Source organism: Budorcas taxicolor, chromosome 1 (genome assembly GCF_023091745.1).
Source record: "Budorcas taxicolor isolate Tak-1 chromosome 1, Takin1.1, whole genome shotgun sequence".
NCBI lineage: Eukaryota > Metazoa > Chordata > Mammalia > Artiodactyla > Bovidae > Budorcas > Budorcas taxicolor.
Window position 1 is genome coordinate 183023160 of NC_068910.1, and position 21929 is coordinate 183045088.

The 21929-nt window shown below is 40.5% G+C and overlaps 1 protein-coding gene across 1 annotated transcript in view; it reads left to right on the plus strand.

Moving 5' to 3' along the window:
- CP (ceruloplasmin) overlaps positions 1 to 21929 on the plus strand; it is a 57377-nt gene that overhangs the window by 18200 nt on the left and 17248 nt on the right. The window contains exons 7-17 of the mRNA XM_052649360.1: positions 3309 to 3448; positions 5268 to 5405; positions 6656 to 6867; positions 8809 to 8959; positions 11316 to 11528; positions 12783 to 12990; positions 14565 to 14704; positions 15853 to 15981; positions 19152 to 19258; positions 20766 to 20982; positions 21635 to 21774. Of these exons, the coding sequence (XP_052505320.1) occupies positions 3309 to 3448; positions 5268 to 5405; positions 6656 to 6867; positions 8809 to 8959; positions 11316 to 11528; positions 12783 to 12990; positions 14565 to 14704; positions 15853 to 15981; positions 19152 to 19258; positions 20766 to 20982; positions 21635 to 21774 (1795 nt within the window). The remainder of the gene's footprint in view (positions 1 to 3308; positions 3449 to 5267; positions 5406 to 6655; positions 6868 to 8808; positions 8960 to 11315; positions 11529 to 12782; positions 12991 to 14564; positions 14705 to 15852; positions 15982 to 19151; positions 19259 to 20765; positions 20983 to 21634; positions 21775 to 21929) is intronic.

The window sequence follows — 21929 nt, forward strand, 5'->3', positions numbered from 1 at the left end:
CTCAAAAGTCTGATGTGGTTAGCTTCAAGGCTACTATTCTGTTTTCTTACATTCCAGCTATGTTAACTAACGCACTCCCAGGTGCACAATGGATAAGAGATATGGGATCTTAGCAACAAGCATTGGCCCAATAATGAAATCCTACACCAGCACTACTCTAATAACTTTTAACTCTTTGAAAGGCTCTATGTTTTAGGCTTCCCATGCTTCTCACAGTTGGGGGCCTGTAAACAATCACATGTGTAGTTGTAAAAGTCCGGGTAAGGCAAGTTAGAGAGCCGTCAGAGGGGTTTGATCTGAAACACTCCTTTTATATGCAGGAGACTGTTAACTGGAGCTCTAAGTTAACTTTTTCCAGAGAAAGGTGGTCAGGGATAGCCCCCCTGTAATGTCAGAAGAATAGGTGGAAAGATAATGCAGTAAGGCAGGCAGACTCTGGTTTGGGGAGTAGATGCTCGAGAAAGCCTAGGGGGGTTTCCTTGAGGCCTGATCTCGCCTTTGCATTTTGTCAGGTCCCTTTCCTCATGATCTTTGCCATGGGCAGGATTCCCCACGCTGGCTCCTGGCACCTTTTAAAAAAATTTACATATATATATATATATATATATATATATATAATTTGAAAGTTGCAAGTTAAGTTGCTCAGTCATGTCCGACTCTTTGCAACCCTGTGAACTCTAGCCCACCAGGCTCCTCTGTCCATGGGATTCTCCAGGCAAGAATACTGGAGTGGGTTGCCATTTCCTTCTCCAATATATATATATATATTATATATATATTAGCCATGAAGTGTGGCACATGGGATCTTAGTTTCCTTACCAGGGATCAAATCCACACACCCTGCATTGAAAGCACAGAGTCTTAAGCACTGGACCACCAGGGACATCCTGTAAAACACTTATCCTTAATGTTTACATGTTTCAAAGCCCTGAGATGTACTGAAACTTTAACTACGTCCTCCCACCCATCCCCCATCTCTCTAAGCCTCATTCTCCAATCCTCTGTCTTACCCTGTGTGCAATGGTCCTGCACTATTTTATAAGACATGCTATGCTCACGCTCTTCTCTGAGCCTTCCCGCAGGCTGTTCCCTCTTTGTAAACACCTGCCCCATTCTCCCCACCACACATATTCCATCTTCTTAATGTCACTTCTCCTCTAGCTAGTTCTTAAAATCTCTTCCTTTGGAAAGCCTTTGAGGCCTCTCCCCGCCCTCCATAACCCCAGGAGAAATATTTAGTAACACCCTGTGCTTGTTACATGCTGTTATATTGAACAGTCTGTAGTCTGTCTTCTGGGACAGATGCAAAGTCCATGTGGACAATGGTGGGTCCATTTGCTTATGGGTATGTCATCATCATATGATAGGGCTCCTGGAAAAGGGCAGGTGTTCTGTACATTTGTCTGTACAGGAGAAGAGATAAAAGGGGCAGCTTTGTCAGGTCCAGTGCCTTTCTGAGATTTAATTTCTTCATCTGTAATGTTGGCAGAGGACCTCAGACTTCTGAAATGGCAAGAAAATCTCTACATGACTGGGTAGGACAAATGAAGAAAAAAGAGAGAGAGAGAGAAAGGAATTGGGACAGGATCTGTGCTGCTCGGAGGGAGCTGTGGGAGAAGAAAGGTTCCTGGACTCTGGAAGTCCCCTCACTGGTGGGACAGAGGGGGAGCTTCACCTCAGAGAAGAGCGCAACAACCAGTTTGCAGAAGGAAAAATGGAGAGAGGCCTGCCTGCATAGACAGTCAATACCAAGGCCCTGAGCTCCCCAGCCTGAGATGCCCGGTGCATATGGGGGCTGGGTGCTGAAGCTCAGGCTTCAGAGGTCAGACCCAGGGGGAGAACTGGGGTGGGATGCACCGGAGACAGCCTGCAGGGGCTGGAGTGTGAATGACTGAGAGTGTAGAGCGCCACTGTTGGGGGCTGTGAGAGGGGAGAGGTGGGACACCCAGAGGAGCATCTTTCCCTGTGTGCTCTCAGGCAATGGGACACATCACAGGATCCCAGGAGTGCTGGCAGGCCACCACATCTGCACATTCCCTTCAGGGGATAATGCGGACACACCCTGAGGAAAGAGGTGGAAGGCATCCAAACTCAAAGCAGCCCTTGGGCCAAAAAGTATTAAATCCACACAAGCTATGCAGGAGCGCTTCCGCATGTGTACAGCCTTCCATGACTATGGTAGATAACTGTTTCTCCTAAACTCAGAGTGAGGGAAATGTAAGTACAATGAAGAGGTAGAAGAACCACTTCCAGTTAACAGACCAAGAGAAATCACCTGAAGGAACAAACAAGACAGACCAGTGCAGTGTAACAGACACTAGGTTCAAAAATGTGGTCATGCAGCCATGAAAAGGAATGAATTTGAGTCAGTTCTAGTGAGGATGAACGTACGGCCTGTTACACAGAGTGAAGTCAGACAAATATCGTATATTGACACATACTTATGGAATCTAGAAAAAATGGTACTGATTAACCTATTTGCAGGGCAGGAATAGAGACGCAGATATAGAGAACAGACTTCTGGACACAGCAGGGGAAGGAGAGGGTAGGATGAATTGAGAGAGTAGCATCGAAATATGTGCATTGCCATATGTAAAACAGATGGCTAATGGAAAGTTGCTGTATGACGCAAGGAGCGCAACCTGGTGGTCTGCGACAACCTAGGGGGTGGGATGGGGTGGGAAGTGGGAGGGAGATTCACGAGGGAGGAAACACATGTATACTTATGGCTGATCCATGTTGATGTATGGCAGAAACAAACACCACATTGTAAAGCAATTATCCTCCAATCAAAAATAGAGACAAATTAAAAAAAAAAAAGAAAGGATATCATGAAAATACTGAAGAAATTAAGAAAGACTATCAACAGAAATGCAGAGTACTGTAAAATAGGGAGAATAATACCAATTTTGTTGCATCGTCTTGTGAGTTTCAGACAATAAATGAACGTTTCTGAGTGCTAACATGCAATAAACAGTAGTTACTCTATTTTTAGACAGTTCATAATTTATTTAAAAGATTCTATCGTAGGACAAGTTATTAACTTTCAGGGGTCAACATGGGTCCTCTTGAAATTTTTTTTCACTTCACTTGAAAAAAAAAAAATTAAATCTCTGTGCCATGAATCTCCACCCCCAATCTTAACATCTTTCTACAGGATGCCTAGTACTATCTGCTTGTTTGAGTATTTGGCAAATCATGAGTAATAATTCTAAGCCTTGGTCAGAAATTTTCAATTAGTGTCTTGTGTGACTACTGGGCTCTGTTCTGCTCTCAGCTCCAGAATTAAACCCTTTCTCTTTTGGCAGTGCTTCAGAGGCATTTTTTGAACAGGGTCCTACAAGAATCGGAGGGTCGTATAAAAAGCTGGTTTATCGTGAGTACACAGATGCCTCCTTCTCTAATCAAAAAGAGAGAGGCCCTGAAGAGGAACATCTTGGCATCCTGGGTAAGTCTGCACAGAATACGTAAATACTAACGTACACTTGGGCTTCCTGGTGGCTCAGCGGTAAAGAATCTGCCAATGCAGAATTGCAGATTCAATTCAATGCAGAATATCCTGCCAATGCAGGAGATGCAGGTTCTGTCTCTGGGTTGGGAAAGACCCTCTGGTGAAGGAAATGGCAACCCACTCCAGTATTCTTGCTTGGGGAATCCCATGGACAGAGGAGCCTGGGGGGCTACAGTCCATGGGGCCACAAAAGAGTCAGACACAATTTAGCAACTAAACAACAACAATGTACTCTTCCTCTGAACTACAACCAACTTAAAGAACAGAAGCTTCGGAATCTGAAGCATGATTTCTACATACAAACTATTCGTGGAGGAGCAAACATCAATAAAATGCAGTAGCCAATCACTTTCCCAAACGTAAATTTACCCGTAGTAAATCTTCAACATGAAAAGCCAGACTGACTTCAATTGAATGTCTTTTTTCTTTCTTCAAAGAGGTAAGGGGTGACTTTGTTTTAATAGACCGTGACGCTATTAGCTTCCAGTTTTAGTTAAAGGTACATTCCCTTAGAAATAAAATCCAGTTGGGTTTGTTTTAGAGCCTCCTTCTCCCCAGGCAGGACCCAGGGATCTCTTCTTGTGGAGGCTCATGGGCAGAATAGCAAGTGTGTAGACTCAGACTGTCCTCACTGTCCATCCTCACCTATTAGCCATGTGACCTTTGAAATACTCAACTATCTGTGCCTGCCCCCTTTCTATAAAACAAGAATGATAGTAACAACAATAGTCTCTACCTCATAAAGCAGTCATAAGGATTAAATGAGTTAATTCACATAAATACTCAGGAGAACACATAGGAAACGCTCAATAAATATCATTTTATATATTACATAAAATACATGTGTACTATATATCTGTTTTTATTCTTTATTTAGTAATAATATTAATTTTGGTGATGGAAAATACACAACAGTGTTGCTTTTCACATCCAAGACAAATTTAACTTACCCCCTTTGGGTGGTCAATGTTTACGGCATTCTCTTGGAGGTCCATCTAGTCGAGGCTATGGTTTTTCCTGTGGTCATGTATGGATGTGAGTTGGACTGTGAAGAAAGCTGAGCACCAAAGAATTGATGCTTTTGAACTGTGGTGTTGGAGAAGACTCTTGAGAGTTCCTTGGACTGCAAGGAGATCCAACCAGTCCATTCTGAAGGAGATCAGTCCTGGGTGTTCATTGGAAGGACTGATGCTAAAGCTGAAACTCCAGTACTTGGGCCACCTCACGCGAAGAGTTGACTCATTGGAAAAGACCCTGATGCTGGGAGGGATTGAGGGCAGGAGAAGGGGATGACAGAGGATGAGATGGGTGGAAGGCGTCACCGACTCAATGGACATGAGTTTGAGTGAATTCCGGGAGTTGGTTGATGGAAGGGGAGGCCTGGCGTGCTGCAATTCATGGGGTCGCAAAGAATCGGACACAACTGAGCGACTGAACTGAACTGAACTGAACTTGGCTCTTGGGACCAAATAGCACACGTCTGGTCCACAGTAAACTAGGATGAGGAGAGTGCAGGTACTGAGTAGTTTTATAGATGTGTGAAGCTTGTGAACTGACTTGGTTAAACATGGCAACAAATTTCATTACTTGACGTTAACTCAAAAAACCCTTCTCATCTCTTTCCAGACTCCTCATGCCATAATAAGCATGTTGCTTCCAGAGGTTCTTTTTAGAGGACAAGACAGAGAAATCAACTGTCTTAGGTATTCTGTAGGTTAGATATCAGGGAGGATAATAATTCTCTCTTTATCCCTAGGTCCCGTCATTGCTGCAGAGGTGGGAGACACCATCAGAGTCACCTTCCATAACAAAGCAGCCCATCCCCTCAGTATTGAGCCCATTGGAGTGAGAGTCGATAAGAACAATGAGGGCACATACTATTCACCGAGTGGAAGTGAGTACAACATTTGGTAATCAAGCAATAATGTTTATAACCCACTGTGCTAGTCACCCCAGGAAAACAGCCCTGAAAAAACCAAAGGCAGGAACTTCTGAGGAATCTTCTTATATACCATCCTCAGGCATCATGCCAGGAAGCAAGTCAATCTCTTCTCCTACCATTTGCGGTTGGTTTGTGGGATTCTGTCCTATTTAAATTGGGTGATTATTGACAATACTGAAAGTAACTTACTTGGATTGTATCAATTACACATTTCCAGAGTTCTATTTGGGTAACTGCTAAATTTGAAAAAATATTCTTGCAGTTATTAGATGTACATTTTAGAATTTTTAAAATATAAAATTTGTAGCCAAATATAATATCCATAGTTCCATAGTCAACCACCATTATATTTTTGAATAAGTCCTTCACTCTTCCATCTGTGCACATAATATTTTGATATCATAGTATTTAAATATGAAAAAGTGAAAGTGTTAGTCACTCAGTCATGTCTGACTCTGTGGCCCCATGGACTATAGCCCTCCCCCACCCAAGCTCCTCTGTCCATGGGGTTTTCAAGGCAAGAATAATGGAGTGGGAAGCCATTCCCTTCTCCAGGGGGTCGTCCCAACCCAGGGATTAAACCCATGTCTCCTGCATTGCAGGTGGAGCATCTATAGTCTGAGCCAGCAGGGAAGCCCTAGTATATAAATATACTTATTGCTATAATTTTGTACCCAGAGTTTGGTTTCTTACCTTATAAATATTTTATAGGTATAATTTTAATGATACAAAATATTCCACTATATGAAAGTATTTAAGTATTTTTGTAGGTCAAGGCTAGCCAATGAAGACCCTCTTCTGGGTCTTTGATTTCTTGTAACCTTACATGTAGGAAGGGGCTAGGGAGTTTTGTGGGATCTCTTTTGTAAGGGCAAAAACCCCATTCAGAAAGGCTCCACTCTCATAACCTAATCACCTCTTACCTCAAATACTATCATATTGGGCATTAGGATTCCAATATATGAATTTTGGAGAAACATAAACATTCAGACCATAGCAAGCACCAATCTCAGACAGAGGTATAGAGAAGACTTCCTGAGGGAAATCATACCTATTTGTGACCTGACACCAGTGGGATTCCAGTCTAATTTATAAAAGGAGCACAAAAGTGGGTTATCCTAGGCTAAACTCAGTCTACTCCATGGCTCAAATGACCACATTAGAAAGCAAACTTAACCTCCCCCATGTGACCTTTCTTACAGGTGGGTCTCCTTCAGGCTCCCATGTGGCACCCAAAGGAACATTCACCTATGAGTGGACTGTCCCCAGGGAAGTGGGACCCACCTACAAAGATCCTGTCTGTCTGGCTAAGATGTATTATTCTGCTGTGGATCCCACCAAAGATATATTTACTGGGCTTATTGGGCCAATGAAAATATGCCAGAATGGAAGTTTACTTGCAAATGGGAGACTGGTAAGTCCAATGAGGGAAAATGAAAATGATTTTCAAATCCCTTTGAATTATCATTATTATAAGGAAAATTCTGCTGTTTGAGACAGCGAGGGTTCCACATGCATGTATGCATCCTCAGTAGCTTTAGTCATGTCCGGCTCTTTGTGACGCCAAGGACTGTAGCTCACCAGGCTTCTCCGTCCATGGAATTCTCCAGGCAAGAATACTGGAGTGAGTTGCCATACTCTTCAGGGGTTCTTCCCTACCCAGGGATCAAACCCGCGTCTCCTGCATTGGCAGCAGATTCTTTACCACTGAGCCTCCAGGGAAGCCCAAGTTCCACACATAATACCTGTTACAATTTTTTTCTTAGGCTTATATCTGTATTGTGTGGAGACTCTCTGACTAACAGGATTGCTCCAAAATGAGTTGGAAACAAGATTTTCCTTGGAATCCAAAGTCTTTTACAATACAATTCAACACACATATTTTAAAAAGTCACCTATTAATGACAATAGGTCAGTTAACATTCACTGAGGAAAATATTGCTTTAGATATTTTTTATATTCGTCTGAAGGAGACTGGCATATTACCATTTAGTTATACTGCTAATTAAGCTTCAATTATTTGTATAACATGTAAGAAATAACACTACTCACACATCCATAAATATTTTTTAGAAATGGGAAAATGACCTTCTTATCTAGAAACAGAAATACTTAATCTAACCATTGTTTTTATCTCTAAAATAAATATTGCAATATAAATCTTTAAAAGAGAAAGATTCCTTTGAAAATGCATTCAATACAATTACTACACCTTAAAGTATCAAAAAACATACATTTTAATTTGGTTTTGCTTAAAATAAAACATTTCAGACTCTCAGTTTATGTTTAATTATATTCCATACATTGTGACTTATAGTATTCTCATAGACATTACTTATTAAATTCTAAGAAATTCATTTTTGTTTCTTCTCTGATCTAAGATTTACTTGAACCAAATATGATCTTTTACTTTTTTAACTTTTTGTCCTTTTATGAGTAATTTTCAGTTTTATTGCCTTATAATTAGGAAATATGACTTGTAAACTTTTCTCTGTTTTCAGAGAAGTTTTCTTCTCTGAAGAAACTACAGAGAAGTTTTCTCAGTAGGTCAGCATGTAAGAGATTATAGCAGCTCCCTTCTGGAATCCTGACACATCTGAAAATGTCACTTTGTTGTGCTTTGCTTGGTGTCGAGTTTTTCTAGCATAATCTTTCCCTCTCAAAACAGTACTTGGTACTCCATCTTACTCTGACATTTATTGTTCTAGAGAAGTCTGATGTTCACAACTTTTAAAATGGATTATTCTAGAAATTTGTCTATCTCTGAAATCCAAAAATTGTAGCAGGATATTTTTAGGTATAAGTCTATATTACTAATTTTGTCTTGCTTTCAGTAAAATTTTTGAATCTGAGTAGACTTTCCCTTTTATAGTTGTGAACATTTCCACTATTTGAAAGGAAGAAATAAAGACACAGATGTACGGACATCAAAGCAGGGAAGGGAGATGGGATGAATTGGGAGACAGGGATTGACATATACACATTACTATGTATAAAATAGATAACCAATGAGAACTTACTATATAGCACAGGGAACTCTATTCAATGCTCTGTGGTGACTTAAATGGGAAGGAACTAACAAAAAGGGGGGTGATATATGTATATGTATGACTTGTTTACTTTGCTGTTCAGCAGAAACTAACACAACATTGTAAAGCAACTATACTCAAATACAAATTAAAAACCTCTGGTGGTCAACAGGAATATTTTGTGACTTCCATTCACAAAGTGGAATAGAAACCTCAGCTCTTGTCCTTCTTTTAGCAGGTTTATGCATAAATAGTATTGTGTATATGGAAGTGTTTCTGCTTTACTCATTCTGTCTTCATCTCATTGTTCTTATTTTGATTTTCAGAAAAATGTAGACAAGGAGTTCTATTTGTTTCCTACAGTGTTTGATGAGAATGAGAGTTTACTCCTGGATGATAATATTAAAATGTTTACAACAGCACCCGATCAGGTGGATAAGGAAAATGAAGATTTTCAGGAATCTAATAAGATGCACTGTAAGTACTGCATCATCCACCAATATCAAGCTATTTCAGCACTGCACATGTAATGCTTTTAATTAAGCTAAAATACTAATAGCTTTCCCACGGATTGTTTTAATAAATGATTAAATACCATAGTGCTCTAAGGGTAATATTGTTAATTATTTGACATATCAGTCAACTGAATCTTAGTTTCACTTAACTCAGAATAATAAAACATATAATATATGCCAATTAGATCAGTTCAGTTCAGTCTCTCAGTCATGTCCGACTCTTTGCAACCCCATGGACTGCAGCGTGTGAGGCCTCCCTGTTCATCACTAACTCCCAGAGTTTACCCAGACTCATGTCCATTGAGTCGGTGATGCCATCCAACCATCTCATCCTCTGTCATCCCCTTCTCCTGCCTTCAATCTTTCCCAGCATCAGGGTCTTCTCAAATGAGTCAGTTCTTCGCATCAGGTGGCCAAAGTGTTGGAGTTTCAGCTTCAGCATCAATCCTTCCAATGAACACCCAGGACTGATTTCCTTTATGATGAACTAGTTGGATCTCCTTGCAGTCCAAGGGACTCTCAAGAGTCTTCTCCAACACCACAGTTCAAAAGCATCAATTCTTTGGCACTCAGCTTTCTTTATAGTCCAACTCTCACATCCATTCTTGACTACTGGAGAAACCACAGCTTTGACTATATGGACCTTTGTTGGCAAAGTAATGTCTCTGCTTTTTAATGTGCTGTCTATGTTGGTCATAACTTTTGTTCCAATAAGATTCATAGTCCTTAAAATGTAGTCTCTAGGTCAGCTGTTTCAGCATCACCCAGGACTTGTTAGAAATGCAGATTCTTGGACTCCAACGCCAACCTACTGAATCAGAAACTTTAGGTGTAAGGCTTGAAACCTGTGTTTAACAAATCTTCTCTTATTCTGACGTGTGCTTAAATTTGAGAGTTACTGGATTAGATACTTTTCTTACCTGTGGCTTAATAAAGGCAGGCTTCTTTTATGGTTTCTATTCTGAATAAACTTACATGATTCTCATCTTTGACTACCCATGAGAATCCCCTGAGAGTTAAAAAAAAAAAAACCCAAAACTATTAAAACTGTTTTTCAAATGCTCAACACAATCTACAGAGATTTTTTACTTCACTGAAACAGCATCGGATTTACTTTTTAGTTCCTAGTGTAATTCTAAAATGCAGTTAGAGTTTAGAGAAAGTGAACTAATTGTTCAAAATGTCCACACCACTAATGCACAACATGTGAAAATCATTGTAACTAGAAGAAAAAAAAAGTAAATTTGTATTACAAACTGAACTCCTCCTCTTTGAACTTCTTTTTATGGTAAGTCATGTCTGACTCTTTGTGACCCCATGGACTGTAGCCAGCCAGGCTCCTCTGTCCATGGGATTTCTCAGGCAACAATGCTGGTGTGGGTTGCCCTTTCCTCCTCTAGGAGATCTTCCTAACCCAGGGACTGAATCTGTGTCTCCTACATCTGCACTGGTAGGTGGATTCTTTACCACTGTGCCACCTGGGAAGCCCAATACAAATTGACATTGTTTTCCAAATTGGATTGATAATAGTCACACTACCCATATCAATCTTTATTTTGCATTTTGGAGGAGTCAAGAATATTATCTATTAAAAACAGCAATGAGAAGGAACTTCCTGCACATACTCTTCCCTGTTATTCAAGATGAATCAGAGAATTTTCCATCTAGGGCAACAAACACATTCACAGTCTACAGCACCTAGGAAGAACTGTTATTCATCATCCATTTGGGTGCTCACAGATATGGCCCTTGGGAGAACTGAGAAATGACTCACTGAGAACAGTGAGATTCCCAGGGCCCAGAAATTTAAGAACCCAGCATTCATGAGACTTCCCTGGTAGTCCAGTGGTTAAGAATCCTCCTCGCAATGCAGAGGACATGGGTTCTATGCCTGATTGCAAAACTAAGATCCCACATGCTGCAGAGCAACTAAACCCTGGCACTACAACTGCTGAGCCCGTGCACCTCAACTAAACAGCCCATGCGCCACAACCGGAGAGTCTGTGCGCTGCATCGAAAGATCCTGCGTTACACAATGAACAGTCTGTAACTAAGACCCTACACAGCCAAATACATATTTAAAAAAGGAAGAAGAACCATGCATTCAGCTCTATGTCTTCCACCCAGGGCTTGCCTGGAAGTGTTGAGTTCAGCAAGAAGTTTTAGAGACATTGTTGACATGTAAAGTCGTGGGCAGGCCCAAATGGGTCTTTTAAAAATTAAGTAAACCCAGTTGGCTCTGGAAAGTCTGAGAGGTTGTCATGAAGTAGGGCATATGATTTAACCAGTTTCAAAATATCATTTTCCAAATTTTATAGCCATGAATGGATTCATGTACGGGAATCAGCCTGGTCTCAGTATGTGCCAAGGAGATTTGGTCATGTGGTACTTATTCAGTGCTGGAAATGAGGTCGATATACACGGGATATACTTCTCAGGAAACACTTACCTGTCAAGAGGAGAAAGGAGAGACACAGCAAACCTCTTCCCTCAAACAAGTTTGAGTCTCTTCATGCAGCCAGATACTGCAGGTGAATTCCTTTAACGTCAAGGCAAATTTCTGTTGGGTCTACTTGTATGGTTTTGGTTCAAAATGCTGTGTTGGGTGCTAGCTCATCCCTTCCCCAAGCCTCCTAACTACCTTTCTTTCCTTGTTTACTGTAGTATTTGCCAGGTAGGTCCATTTTCTGTTTCTGTGGTGGGGCGAGAAGGGACTGAGAAGAGAGGACTGAGGTTTCTCCCATTGGTGCTGTCACTCAGTCGCATCCGACTCTGCGACCCCAAGAGCTGGAGCCCATCAGGCTCCTCTGTCCATGGGATTCTCCAGGCAAGAATGCAGGAGTGGATAGACATTTCCTTCTTCAGGGGATCTTCCCCACCCAGGGGTCGAACCGGTGTATCTTATGTCTAACCTGCATTGGCAGGCAGGTTCTTTACCACTAGCAACACCTGGGAAGCCCATTTCCACCTAGTCAAACCCTCAAGATGGTCTCCTTTTCAATTATGTGCCTTCAAAGATAGCTGGCAAATCAGACTAGAAAACAAATGTCTCCCATAAAGGCTCTGCATCTAAACTTTGTGTCATGTCTCTGTATCCTACGTGTGTGTGTGTGCTGTCGTGTCCAGCTCTTTGCAACCCCATGGACTGTAGCCTGTAAGGCTCCCCTGTCCATGGGATTTCACAGGAAGGAATATTGGAGTGGGTTGCCATTTCCTTCTTCCAGGAATCTTCCCAGCCCAAGGATCAAACCTACCTCTTCTGCACTGGAGAGGAAAGGCCACCACTGCACCACCTAGGAAGCCATTCCCAATCCTAGATGAAGTGTTGGCTTATTAGTCGTCTACAATTGAATATCCTATACTGGAACTATAGACATGCAAATTCAGAGATACGGACTCTGAATGAATACAATTAAAAGCTAAAACAAAAGAGAATTTTACCCAAACATGAAAATATGCTAACTTGCCTCAGGCTTTATTTGGCTCATCAAATGCCACTAAAATGCAAGATAGGTCCTATGTCACCTTTTCCTTTATTAGACAAATGTAAATACAACAATTAACAAAAGAGATAAAGGTGTCTGCTTTCATGGAGCTGAAATTCTAATGCAGGGAGACAGACAATAAGCAAGTATATTAACATACACACAAGCACATATATATGTATCAAGTGGTTGTAAGTACTATGAAGAAAAATAGGGCAGAGGAGGGAGCTGATGACAGATGAGGGAAAGTGGTCAAAAATACTCACAGGAGGTGACCTGCCTTTTTATTTACCATTCCAGGGACTTTTGACGTGGAATGCCTCACAACTGATCACTACACAGGTGGCATGAAACAAAAATACACTGTGAGCCAGTGCGGGCAGAGGTCTGAGGATTTATACCTCTACCTGGGCGAAAGGACCTACTACATCGCAGCAGTGGAAGTGGAATGGGATTATTCCCCAAGTAGGAAATGGGAAAAGGAGCTACATCATTTACAGGAACAAAAGTAATTCTCTAGACTCTGACTCCCAATTATTTTTTAGCTTTTTCTTTCAGAGAAGTAAGAATTATGCTAAGTTAAAAGCAATGAACAATTGCATTACACAATAACAACAAAACAACAAAATGCTTTCTCGATCATTTCTGCTTCTTTCAACTATCTCTCAGAAAAATTTCCATTGATCTCCTTTGATTCTTTGTAGTCACTCATCTTACTCTCTTTTCTGTTAGACTGTCTTCTCATACCTGCATACTCCTGTCATTGTTTTCAAACTTAAACCAAAATTAATGCCTACATTCAGAGCTAAAATAATTTTCTTTACTAACCTTTCGATTTGTTGCTTATGTTTCTTCCAAAGATTTCATTATGAGTCTAGTAATCAGTTACTTCACATTTTGGAAACTATTATGTATGGAAGCATATTTTAAATTCTTGAGGGCACTAGAGCGGATATGGTCTCTGCCCTGCAAGAACTTGCAGGAAAATATGGTTCAAAACTACCAATAACATGTACACTATGGAAATGTAAAAGTGAGTTCAGTGAATAAGTGTAAATAAAGGGTAGTTATTGGAGCTTCAGAAACAATACATTTAGAGACACATCACCTGACACTTCTATGGGTAGCTCTTCTATACTTTGCCAAGTACTCTCCCCTTTACCATCTCTCATCAGGTACTAACCCTTAGGGGATATGATTTGAGAGACTGGGGTGGAATGTGTTCAGAGCTGAGGTGTACAACATGACCGGTAACTTGTAGCTAAATGATGCCTAGCTGGTCAGTTTGACTGCCATGAGAAGTATGATTTCTTGGGGGACTTTTGTTCTTTGTTTTTATTTGGCTGCCCTGGGTCTTAGTTGCAGCATGCAAGATCTTTCAGTTGTGGCATATGGGATCTAGTTCCCCGGACAGGGATTGAACCTGGGCCCCCTACATTGGAAGCATGGAGTCTTAGCCACTGGACCACCAGGGAAGTCCTATGAGTACGATTTGTGATGTAAGGGAATAGATAGCCATTTCAGTGATTAAGGTAGAACTGTCAAAATATACAGAGTCGTTAGGAGTCAGTGAAAGCTTTAGATAAAGGGAATGGCTGGATAAAAGGGCCACTCAGTTCCTATAGCCTAAAAATACTACAGGAACCAGAGAACACTTCACTGATGAAATCTGGACTCATAACATTTCAGAGCCATAAAGTAACCTTAGAGATAGTCTCACCGAATAGCTCACTTTAGAGGTGAAGAAATGGAGGCTCCAGCAGGCAATGAGTAGCTGGAGGTCATTTTAGCTGGCGACAGTCGGGGCCAGGACTCCTAGGGCTCCACTCCTAGCTAGGTGTAAAGACTAGCTAGACTTTCTACCACACCTGTTTATTGCGGGGCCTTTTTTAAATTTTAATTTTACTACTGCTTTTTATTGGAGACACTTGTTTATTGTTAGTCTTATTCTTTCTTGTTCAAATGGGACAGTGATATTAAAAACTAGCATAATGAAAATTATTTTTATTCAAAATTTAAAACTCAACTTTCACTTTTATTAAGACAAATACTAACCTTAATTGTGTGTGTGTGTGTGTTTAGTCTTTCAAATGCATTTTTAGATAAGGAAGAATTTTACATAGGTTCCAAGTACAAGAAAGTTGTGTATCGGCAATTCACTGACAGCACATTTCAAGTTCCTGTGGAGAGAAAGGGTGAAGAAGAACACCTGGGAATTCTAGGTACTGTCCCAGCTCCAATTTATCAGGTGTGGGTTGGTGATATGGTGCTCTGTGTGGTGAGTCAGTCCATGTCTATGGGCTTAATGTTCTTAGTTCATATATTAATGTTATTCATAAAATGAATTTTTTATTCATTCATTTATAAAAATAAAAAACAGAAGCTACTTAATACAATGAGAAGCCTATATTTACTAAAAATATTGCGTAAGAAAATATTACTTATTTCTATCAGAAACAATGGCATTATATCCCATTTACTAATAAAATTATATATATTTGGTGTTTATCAAATGGATGCCTGTAGTTTTGATGAAATTGCTAGAGATCACTTTGTACCGAGATTCTTAACCAAATTCTCCAGTTTTCTAGTCCACTAAAAATAAATCATAGCTATTTACTTTTAAGAAGTAAATGATTAACCTCAAGAAGAAATATACATATAAACAAGGAAATAAGGAAAAGGAAAAAAGTGTTATGGTGCACACAGCCAGGGGAAAGTTGCCTTCAATTTTTCAGAAATCACTTTAAGACCGAATGTCTAAGAACTTCTCCAACACTGGTCTTGGGAATATTCTTGAAAACTGTTAAGTGCAGGGGATGCTGCTCCCAAGCCCACTGTGTTTTTACACTAACAGAATTCCCTGGGATTTCTTATCTTCAGTCCCGGGAGTAAGACATCCAAGCAAGAGTGACATTGTTGTTGGGTCACAGAAATTTTTTGTCAGGAGAGAAGCTAAAATTGGCTGGAAGGAAGGAATGGGATGGATACCCCACCCATCCTTTCAAAGGCAGTACTGTCCTTAATTCACAGGAAGGTCTAGAAGTTCTGATGAGAAATGACTCCTGGCCAGGGTAGGGTCACAGCTGATGGCTATGATTAGGCCACTATCCTGCAGGAAATTTCAGGCTAAAACCTCCCCTAGGACTCTTGATTAGAAATACACCCATAGTCTCTATCTTTAGAGACAGCCATAACTAGTGTTTTTATCCTAAGTCGTCGGGGACCAGGTATCAATCCAAAAGTACTACTGCATGAAGCCAGAGGGGAAAAACAAAAACAACATCCTTAATGACTTAAAAAAAGTTACCTGAGTTAGAGCTTCCAATCTGATAGATATATAAGCCAGTCTTCTTTTCACTTTTCCCAGGTCCACAACTTCATGCAGATGTTGGAGACAAAGTTAATATTATCTTTAAAAACATGGCCACAAGGCCCTATTCAATCCATGCCCATGGGGTGAAAACAGAGAGTTCTACAGTGACTCCTGCTGCACCAGGTATTCATGGTAGGGGGAGGGATATGTTTTAGTAGACTTTACAGCTTTCCACAAACAACTGCTATCCATATGAGTTCGTCTTGAGGGAGTGAAGGAGGTGGCTAAGAGGGCACAAAGGCAGTTGCATCTGTGTGAATGTATGCACATACCAAAAGTTTAAAAACCACAGAATTGTAAGGAAAAGAATCTGATGGTTCTGAACACATACTCAAGGTTGCATCAGCAGAGATGATCTCCACAGGCTCAGCTAGAATACATCCTGGACAGCACCTACCACGTGGCTATTTCCATGCCTCTATCCAAAGACAGGGTCCTAAGGGCAGAGGCTGCCATTTGGAACTTTAAATCCTAGTCCAATATCTGGCTTACTAAATATCTCTTTAATTCAGAGTTAAAAACTGTAATCTATTAAATATATAAATATGCATTTTCTTTAATAAGAACTATAACTTTCTTCTATTCATTGGAAAGTTGGCTTCAAGGAAAGGACCATTTCTCAGTAACTTAGCAGTTCTCAAATTTATCAAGTGAGAAAAAATACTCTATAGAGTTGGTCTTGTCAATACAAGGAAATAGAAATAAAAAGCTCTGACCACATGATCCTCATATTCTTCCAAGGTAAGCAGCAAGTAAATATAGATATAATATCAAGTCATAGAAAGTGCTATGAAAAAGATTAAGATGGATGAGAGACAGTAAATAACAAGGGTGCTATTTTAGGGTGGGGGGCCACTGGTAAAGACACATAAATGATGAGAAGTAATGAGTCACAGGGAGTTGGAGATGGAGAGCATTCTAGGTCCTGAGATGGAAGTAGACTTGTGGAGGCCACTCCTCTTGCATGGAGGCCAGAGGCCAGGGCAGAGTAAACAGGGGCAGAATGTGAGGAGATGGGATCCAGGCAGGGCAGGGAGCCAGGTATAGGAGGAGGGAAGGGGACCTCAGAAGCCGTGGTTACAATGTATTTCATTCTGAAATCCCATGTGAGGGTTTAGGTTGAAGAGTGATGATCTGATGAATAGTTTTTAAAGGACTGGTCTGGCTGGTATGTGAATAAGTGTCTGTAGGGGGTAAGGGTAGAAATCAAGGGTTGGTTAGGGGACCATCTCAATAATTTGGGTAAAAAATTAATAAGATTTGGACCCGGGTAGAAGCAGTTGAAGTGGTTAGTTGTATTCTGGGTTTATCAGGTTGGCCAAAAATTCCATTCAAGTTTTTCTGTAATATCTTACAGAATGCCTGGCTAACCCAATATTTTAAAGGTGGTGTTAAAAGGACCTGCTGAAAGAGTGGTCATTAAGGAATGTTAGGAAAGGTGGAGTCCAGGAAAGCCCAAGGTTTGGGCATTGACCATTTATGGCACAGCAGGTTGGGGCAGGGAAGGAAGAAGAGAAGAAAATGCTATTTTTTTGGCTTATGAGAATAGGAGTTTAATGAAAAGACAGTATGTTCAGGTGATGAATCTATGCTTTATATTCTGAGTGAAATGTTCTGCTTATAAAAGGGTGAGGACGCAGGAGCGGGTAAAATGGAAGACTTGACTAAAAAGGAAACATGTCTGCCATATCCTCTGACATTATCCCTCACGTCCTGCTTGATTCCCTAGTGAAGGTTTGTCAGATTCCAGTTAATTAAGCTCTGACAGCAGGAATATATAATGGTGAGATCTGCATAAATAGAGTGGACAGTAAGTGGCCATGGCTGCAAGTCAGGCTCTTGTGAGCAGTTGTGCAGGAAGCCCTGTGGTGACTGGCAGCAAGGATCGGGTTGGAGAGGGGCCCAGGGCAAATGGAAGCAGGTAATGTTGGTAAGATAGGAGGGTGGAGCAACTGGCTGTCTTCAGAGTGTGAAGGTTCAGAGTGTGAAGGTCCAGGGTGTGGTCATGTCCTGCGTGTGACACAGTTGGAACGGAACAGTGTATGGTATGACAGAAGAGGGCAGACAAGAGAGGTCACTGACAGGTCAGCGACCCATGAGATCAAGAGGTCTGATGACTCCTTGCCAGAAACTGTGCAATCACTGAGGATAATGGTGATAAAAGAGAAAAGGCAGGTGGTGGTGAAACTGTAGGAATTACACAAGGGCAGTCCAGAAACACAGACACAGAGAAGATGGTAGGGAAGAGGTTAGCACTCTTATTTGAGAGCTGAAAAGAAAAACAGAGTAACATGGAAACTTACATTACCATATGTAAAATAGAGAGCCAATGGGGGAATTTGCTGTATGGCTCAGGAAACTCAAACAGGGGCTCTGTATCAACCTAGAGGGGTGGGATGGGGAGGGAGATGGGAGGGAGTTTCAAAAGGGAGGGGATATATGTATACCTATGGCTGATTCATGTTGAGGTTTGACAGAAAGCAGCAAAATTCTGTAAAGCAATTATCCTTCAATAAGAAAATAAATAAATTTTAAAAACAGACTCCAAATGAAGGAAAGTTCTGTTGCAAAGTTTTTGCAAATTTTGATATTGAAATTCTCATCTCCTAGCTTTGAGATGTGGCTTCTGTGTCATGGGTAGTTAATTCACAACCAACAAAGAAGATATTAAAGTGTGTCTTACAGGTGTTTTTAAAACTAAATTCTTTATTTTTCAAATTCAGACACAATTTATTTAGAAAGAATTATTTTTTAATTGTTAGTTTCATTATCCTTTAGGTCAGAGGTATAACAATTTCCTTTTTAATATTCTTCTCATCATTGGAGATATTGAAACTCCTGCCTATTTTCTGAGAAGCCATAAATAGTAACAGAGAGTCACAGGTCTTGGCATTGGGATGCCTGTGATCTAAGTTGTACTTTTTGCTATTTGTGTTCTTGCCTGGAGATTACCAGGGACGGGCGAGCCTGGTGGGCTGCCGGCTATGGGGTCGCACAGAGTCGGACATGACTGAAGCAACTTAGCAGCAGCAGCAGGTTTATATCTTAGAATAAATATCTTGTGTGCTCCTGACTTTCATCATCTTTGAAATAATGAAGGTCATGATGTTTCCTTATAGTAAAACTAAATTCTTATAAACAACTTTGAATACTGCTACTTTTTTAAAATGAATTACTTTGTGACATTTCCAGTTTCTGCGTCACTGTTTTTCAAGGCTTTGCTAACAATTTGAAAGACATATATCAAGCACATATCAAATGTAACCAGATACATTAACACTTGATTAATTTAGGTGAAACTCGCACTTACATATGGAAAATCCCAGAAAGATCTGGAGCTGGAATGGGTGATTCTCCTTGTATTCCATGGGTTTACTATTCAACTGTGGATCGAGTCAAGGTAAACTTTAAATCATTTGTGTTTTGTGCAGACTCCCAAAATAGACACACAATTGAAGGAAGATGAGGTTAGGGTTTTCCTGTGGTCCAGTTCTATGTTAAAAATCACAGGAAAGTAAGCTGTTCTGCAATTCATTTTGGCTTTTCTTTTTTATGGTTTAAGGTTGTACATTTACAGTTATAAATGTATCAACCTTATAACTGCTGATTAAGGATACCACAGAATTAAATATTAATACAGTATCATTTCCCTTTTGATATGAAAACACATTAAACTCAAAGAACTGAGGTATGATTTCAGAGTTCTATTATTACACGGTAATAAAAATGCTGATGTCAGCAGTCAATCACAGCACAGCTAGAGCTGCTGTTTGATTAAATATTTCGAAACCAAAAAGCCCTCAACAACTAAAAATCAGAACATGTACCAAGACTCTTGCTGAATTTAGCCTCTAGTCCAAATCTCTCTTCTGAGTTCCAGACCTGTCTATATACCTGCCTATGAACATCTCTACCAGCATGTTCCACAGGCACAGAAACTCAGGAACTCTACAACAGAACTTGAGGTCTTCCTCTAGCTCTTTCTTCCTGTATTCCCAGTTGTGATAAACAGCACAAGAAACAAACCTAGTCATTTGTTCAAGCTAGAACCTTGGATATAGAATATCTAATTCTTACCCTTGGCTCACCAACACAGAGCTCTGTCCATTCCTTCTTATCTGCACAGATCAGGTGCTATTAATTTTCCTCAACTACTGCACTGGCCTCCTGGTCTCCAGTCTTTTCCCCATCCAAGCCTTCCTTCACTCCACCACTAGGATCACTGGTTTAAAATGCAAATATACTGCCACTCCATGTTCAATTTTTCAGTGGCTACTTATGACCCACAAGACAAAATCTAAAATGCCAAACATAGTACAGCTCAAAGGCCATTTAAGATCAAATCTGCATTACTGAAGCCCAGTCAAATCAAACTTCTTGTAGTTTAAGTCCATTACAATCTTCCCCACGTTCATTATCATTTTATGCACCTCCATTGCAGAAAATGGGTCATTTCTTCTATTCATCTATTTTCCCTACTAGATTGAGTCCCTGAAGGCAGGGGATTTGTTTCTTGCTGGTTTTTAATGACTGGCATAGTGCCTAGGTTATGGAATAGGCAAACCAGCACTGTTTATTTGGGGTTGTGTTCAACTGCTGCTCATTACTTGAGCCAATATTTGGCCTTTGCAACACATTTCTGTTACTTGCACCATCAACCACACAACGTACCTATGACTCACCCTTGTTCCAATTTACTCCAAGTGGAAAGTTACTGACTTGACTGAACCACATTGGGCAAAGTCTACTAGTTATATCAGTCTCTGCCTTAAGTAGTAGACTTACTACTTTAAGTAGTACTTACTTTAAGTGCTACTTAAAATCCTGAGGTCATGGGGAATAAGGTCCCAGTTCTCTGAAATCCCAACCTGTGTCACAAAGATGACTAAGTTTTTGCTTGGTTTCAGGATCTCTTTAGTGGATTAATTGGCCCACTGATTGTTTGTCGGAAGCACTACTTAAAAGTATCCAATCCCATAAAGAAACTGGAATTTTCCCTTCTGTTTCTTGTTTTTGATGAGAATGAATCTTGGTACTTAGATGACAACATCAAAACATACTCTGATCACCCTGAGAAAGTAGACAAAGCCAATGAGGAATTCATGGAAAGCAATAAAATGCATGGTATGGTACATTATCCTAAAACCTACTTTTTCGCTCTTCTTCTTTCAAATAAAATTACTTGGGAAACTATGCATTTGTTTTATTTTATAATAAACCACTTCTGCCACAGTTGCATGTGAAAGAATTCTATTCAAAGCAAAAGGGGGGCTATATTCAAAATCATCAATCAACTTCTCTCCCAATTCCAAAGTCTCATTCCTTCTTAAACTCATAAACTTAAGAAGACTTTTGGCGCTAAGTGACTAGAAAAGCAGTGTGATGTTATTGACCTTAAAGTACCCATTTCCCTTTTCTGTAGTGAAATAAGTTCTATTACCTCAAAAAGATCCCATATATTAACATAATGGGGCTTCCCAGGTGGCACTAGTGGTAAAGAATCCGCCAGCCAATGTAGAAGACCTAGGAGATTTGGGTTTGATCCCTGGGTCATGAGATCCCCTGGAGGAGGGCATGGCAACTGACTTCAGTGTTCCCGCCTGGAGAATCCCATAACAGAGGAGCCTGGCAGGCTATGGTCCATAGGGTTGCGAAGAGTAGGACATGACTGAAGCAGCTTAGCACAGCACATTAACCTTAAAAACCTCTTTTCTGTGAAATAGCTGTTGGTTTAAAGTATCCTGGAAGGCAATAAAAACGTGTATGTTTTCCCCAGCTATTAATGGAAGGATGTTTGGGAACCTGCAAGGCCTCACGATGCATGTGGGAGATGAAGTCAACTGGTATCTGATGGGAATGGGCAATGAAGTAGACTTGCACTCGGTACATTTCCATGGCCACAGCTTCCAATACCAGGTAAGGGCCAACCACAGTCGTTATTCCTGCTCTATTTGAAAGTGCTTTAATGCAAATGAAGGACATATCTCCTCAGACTTCAGAAAAGTTACAAATTATTTTCAAAGAGTGTGGCACACAGCTATTTCAATTGGCATTCCCAACCTTTGTTACAC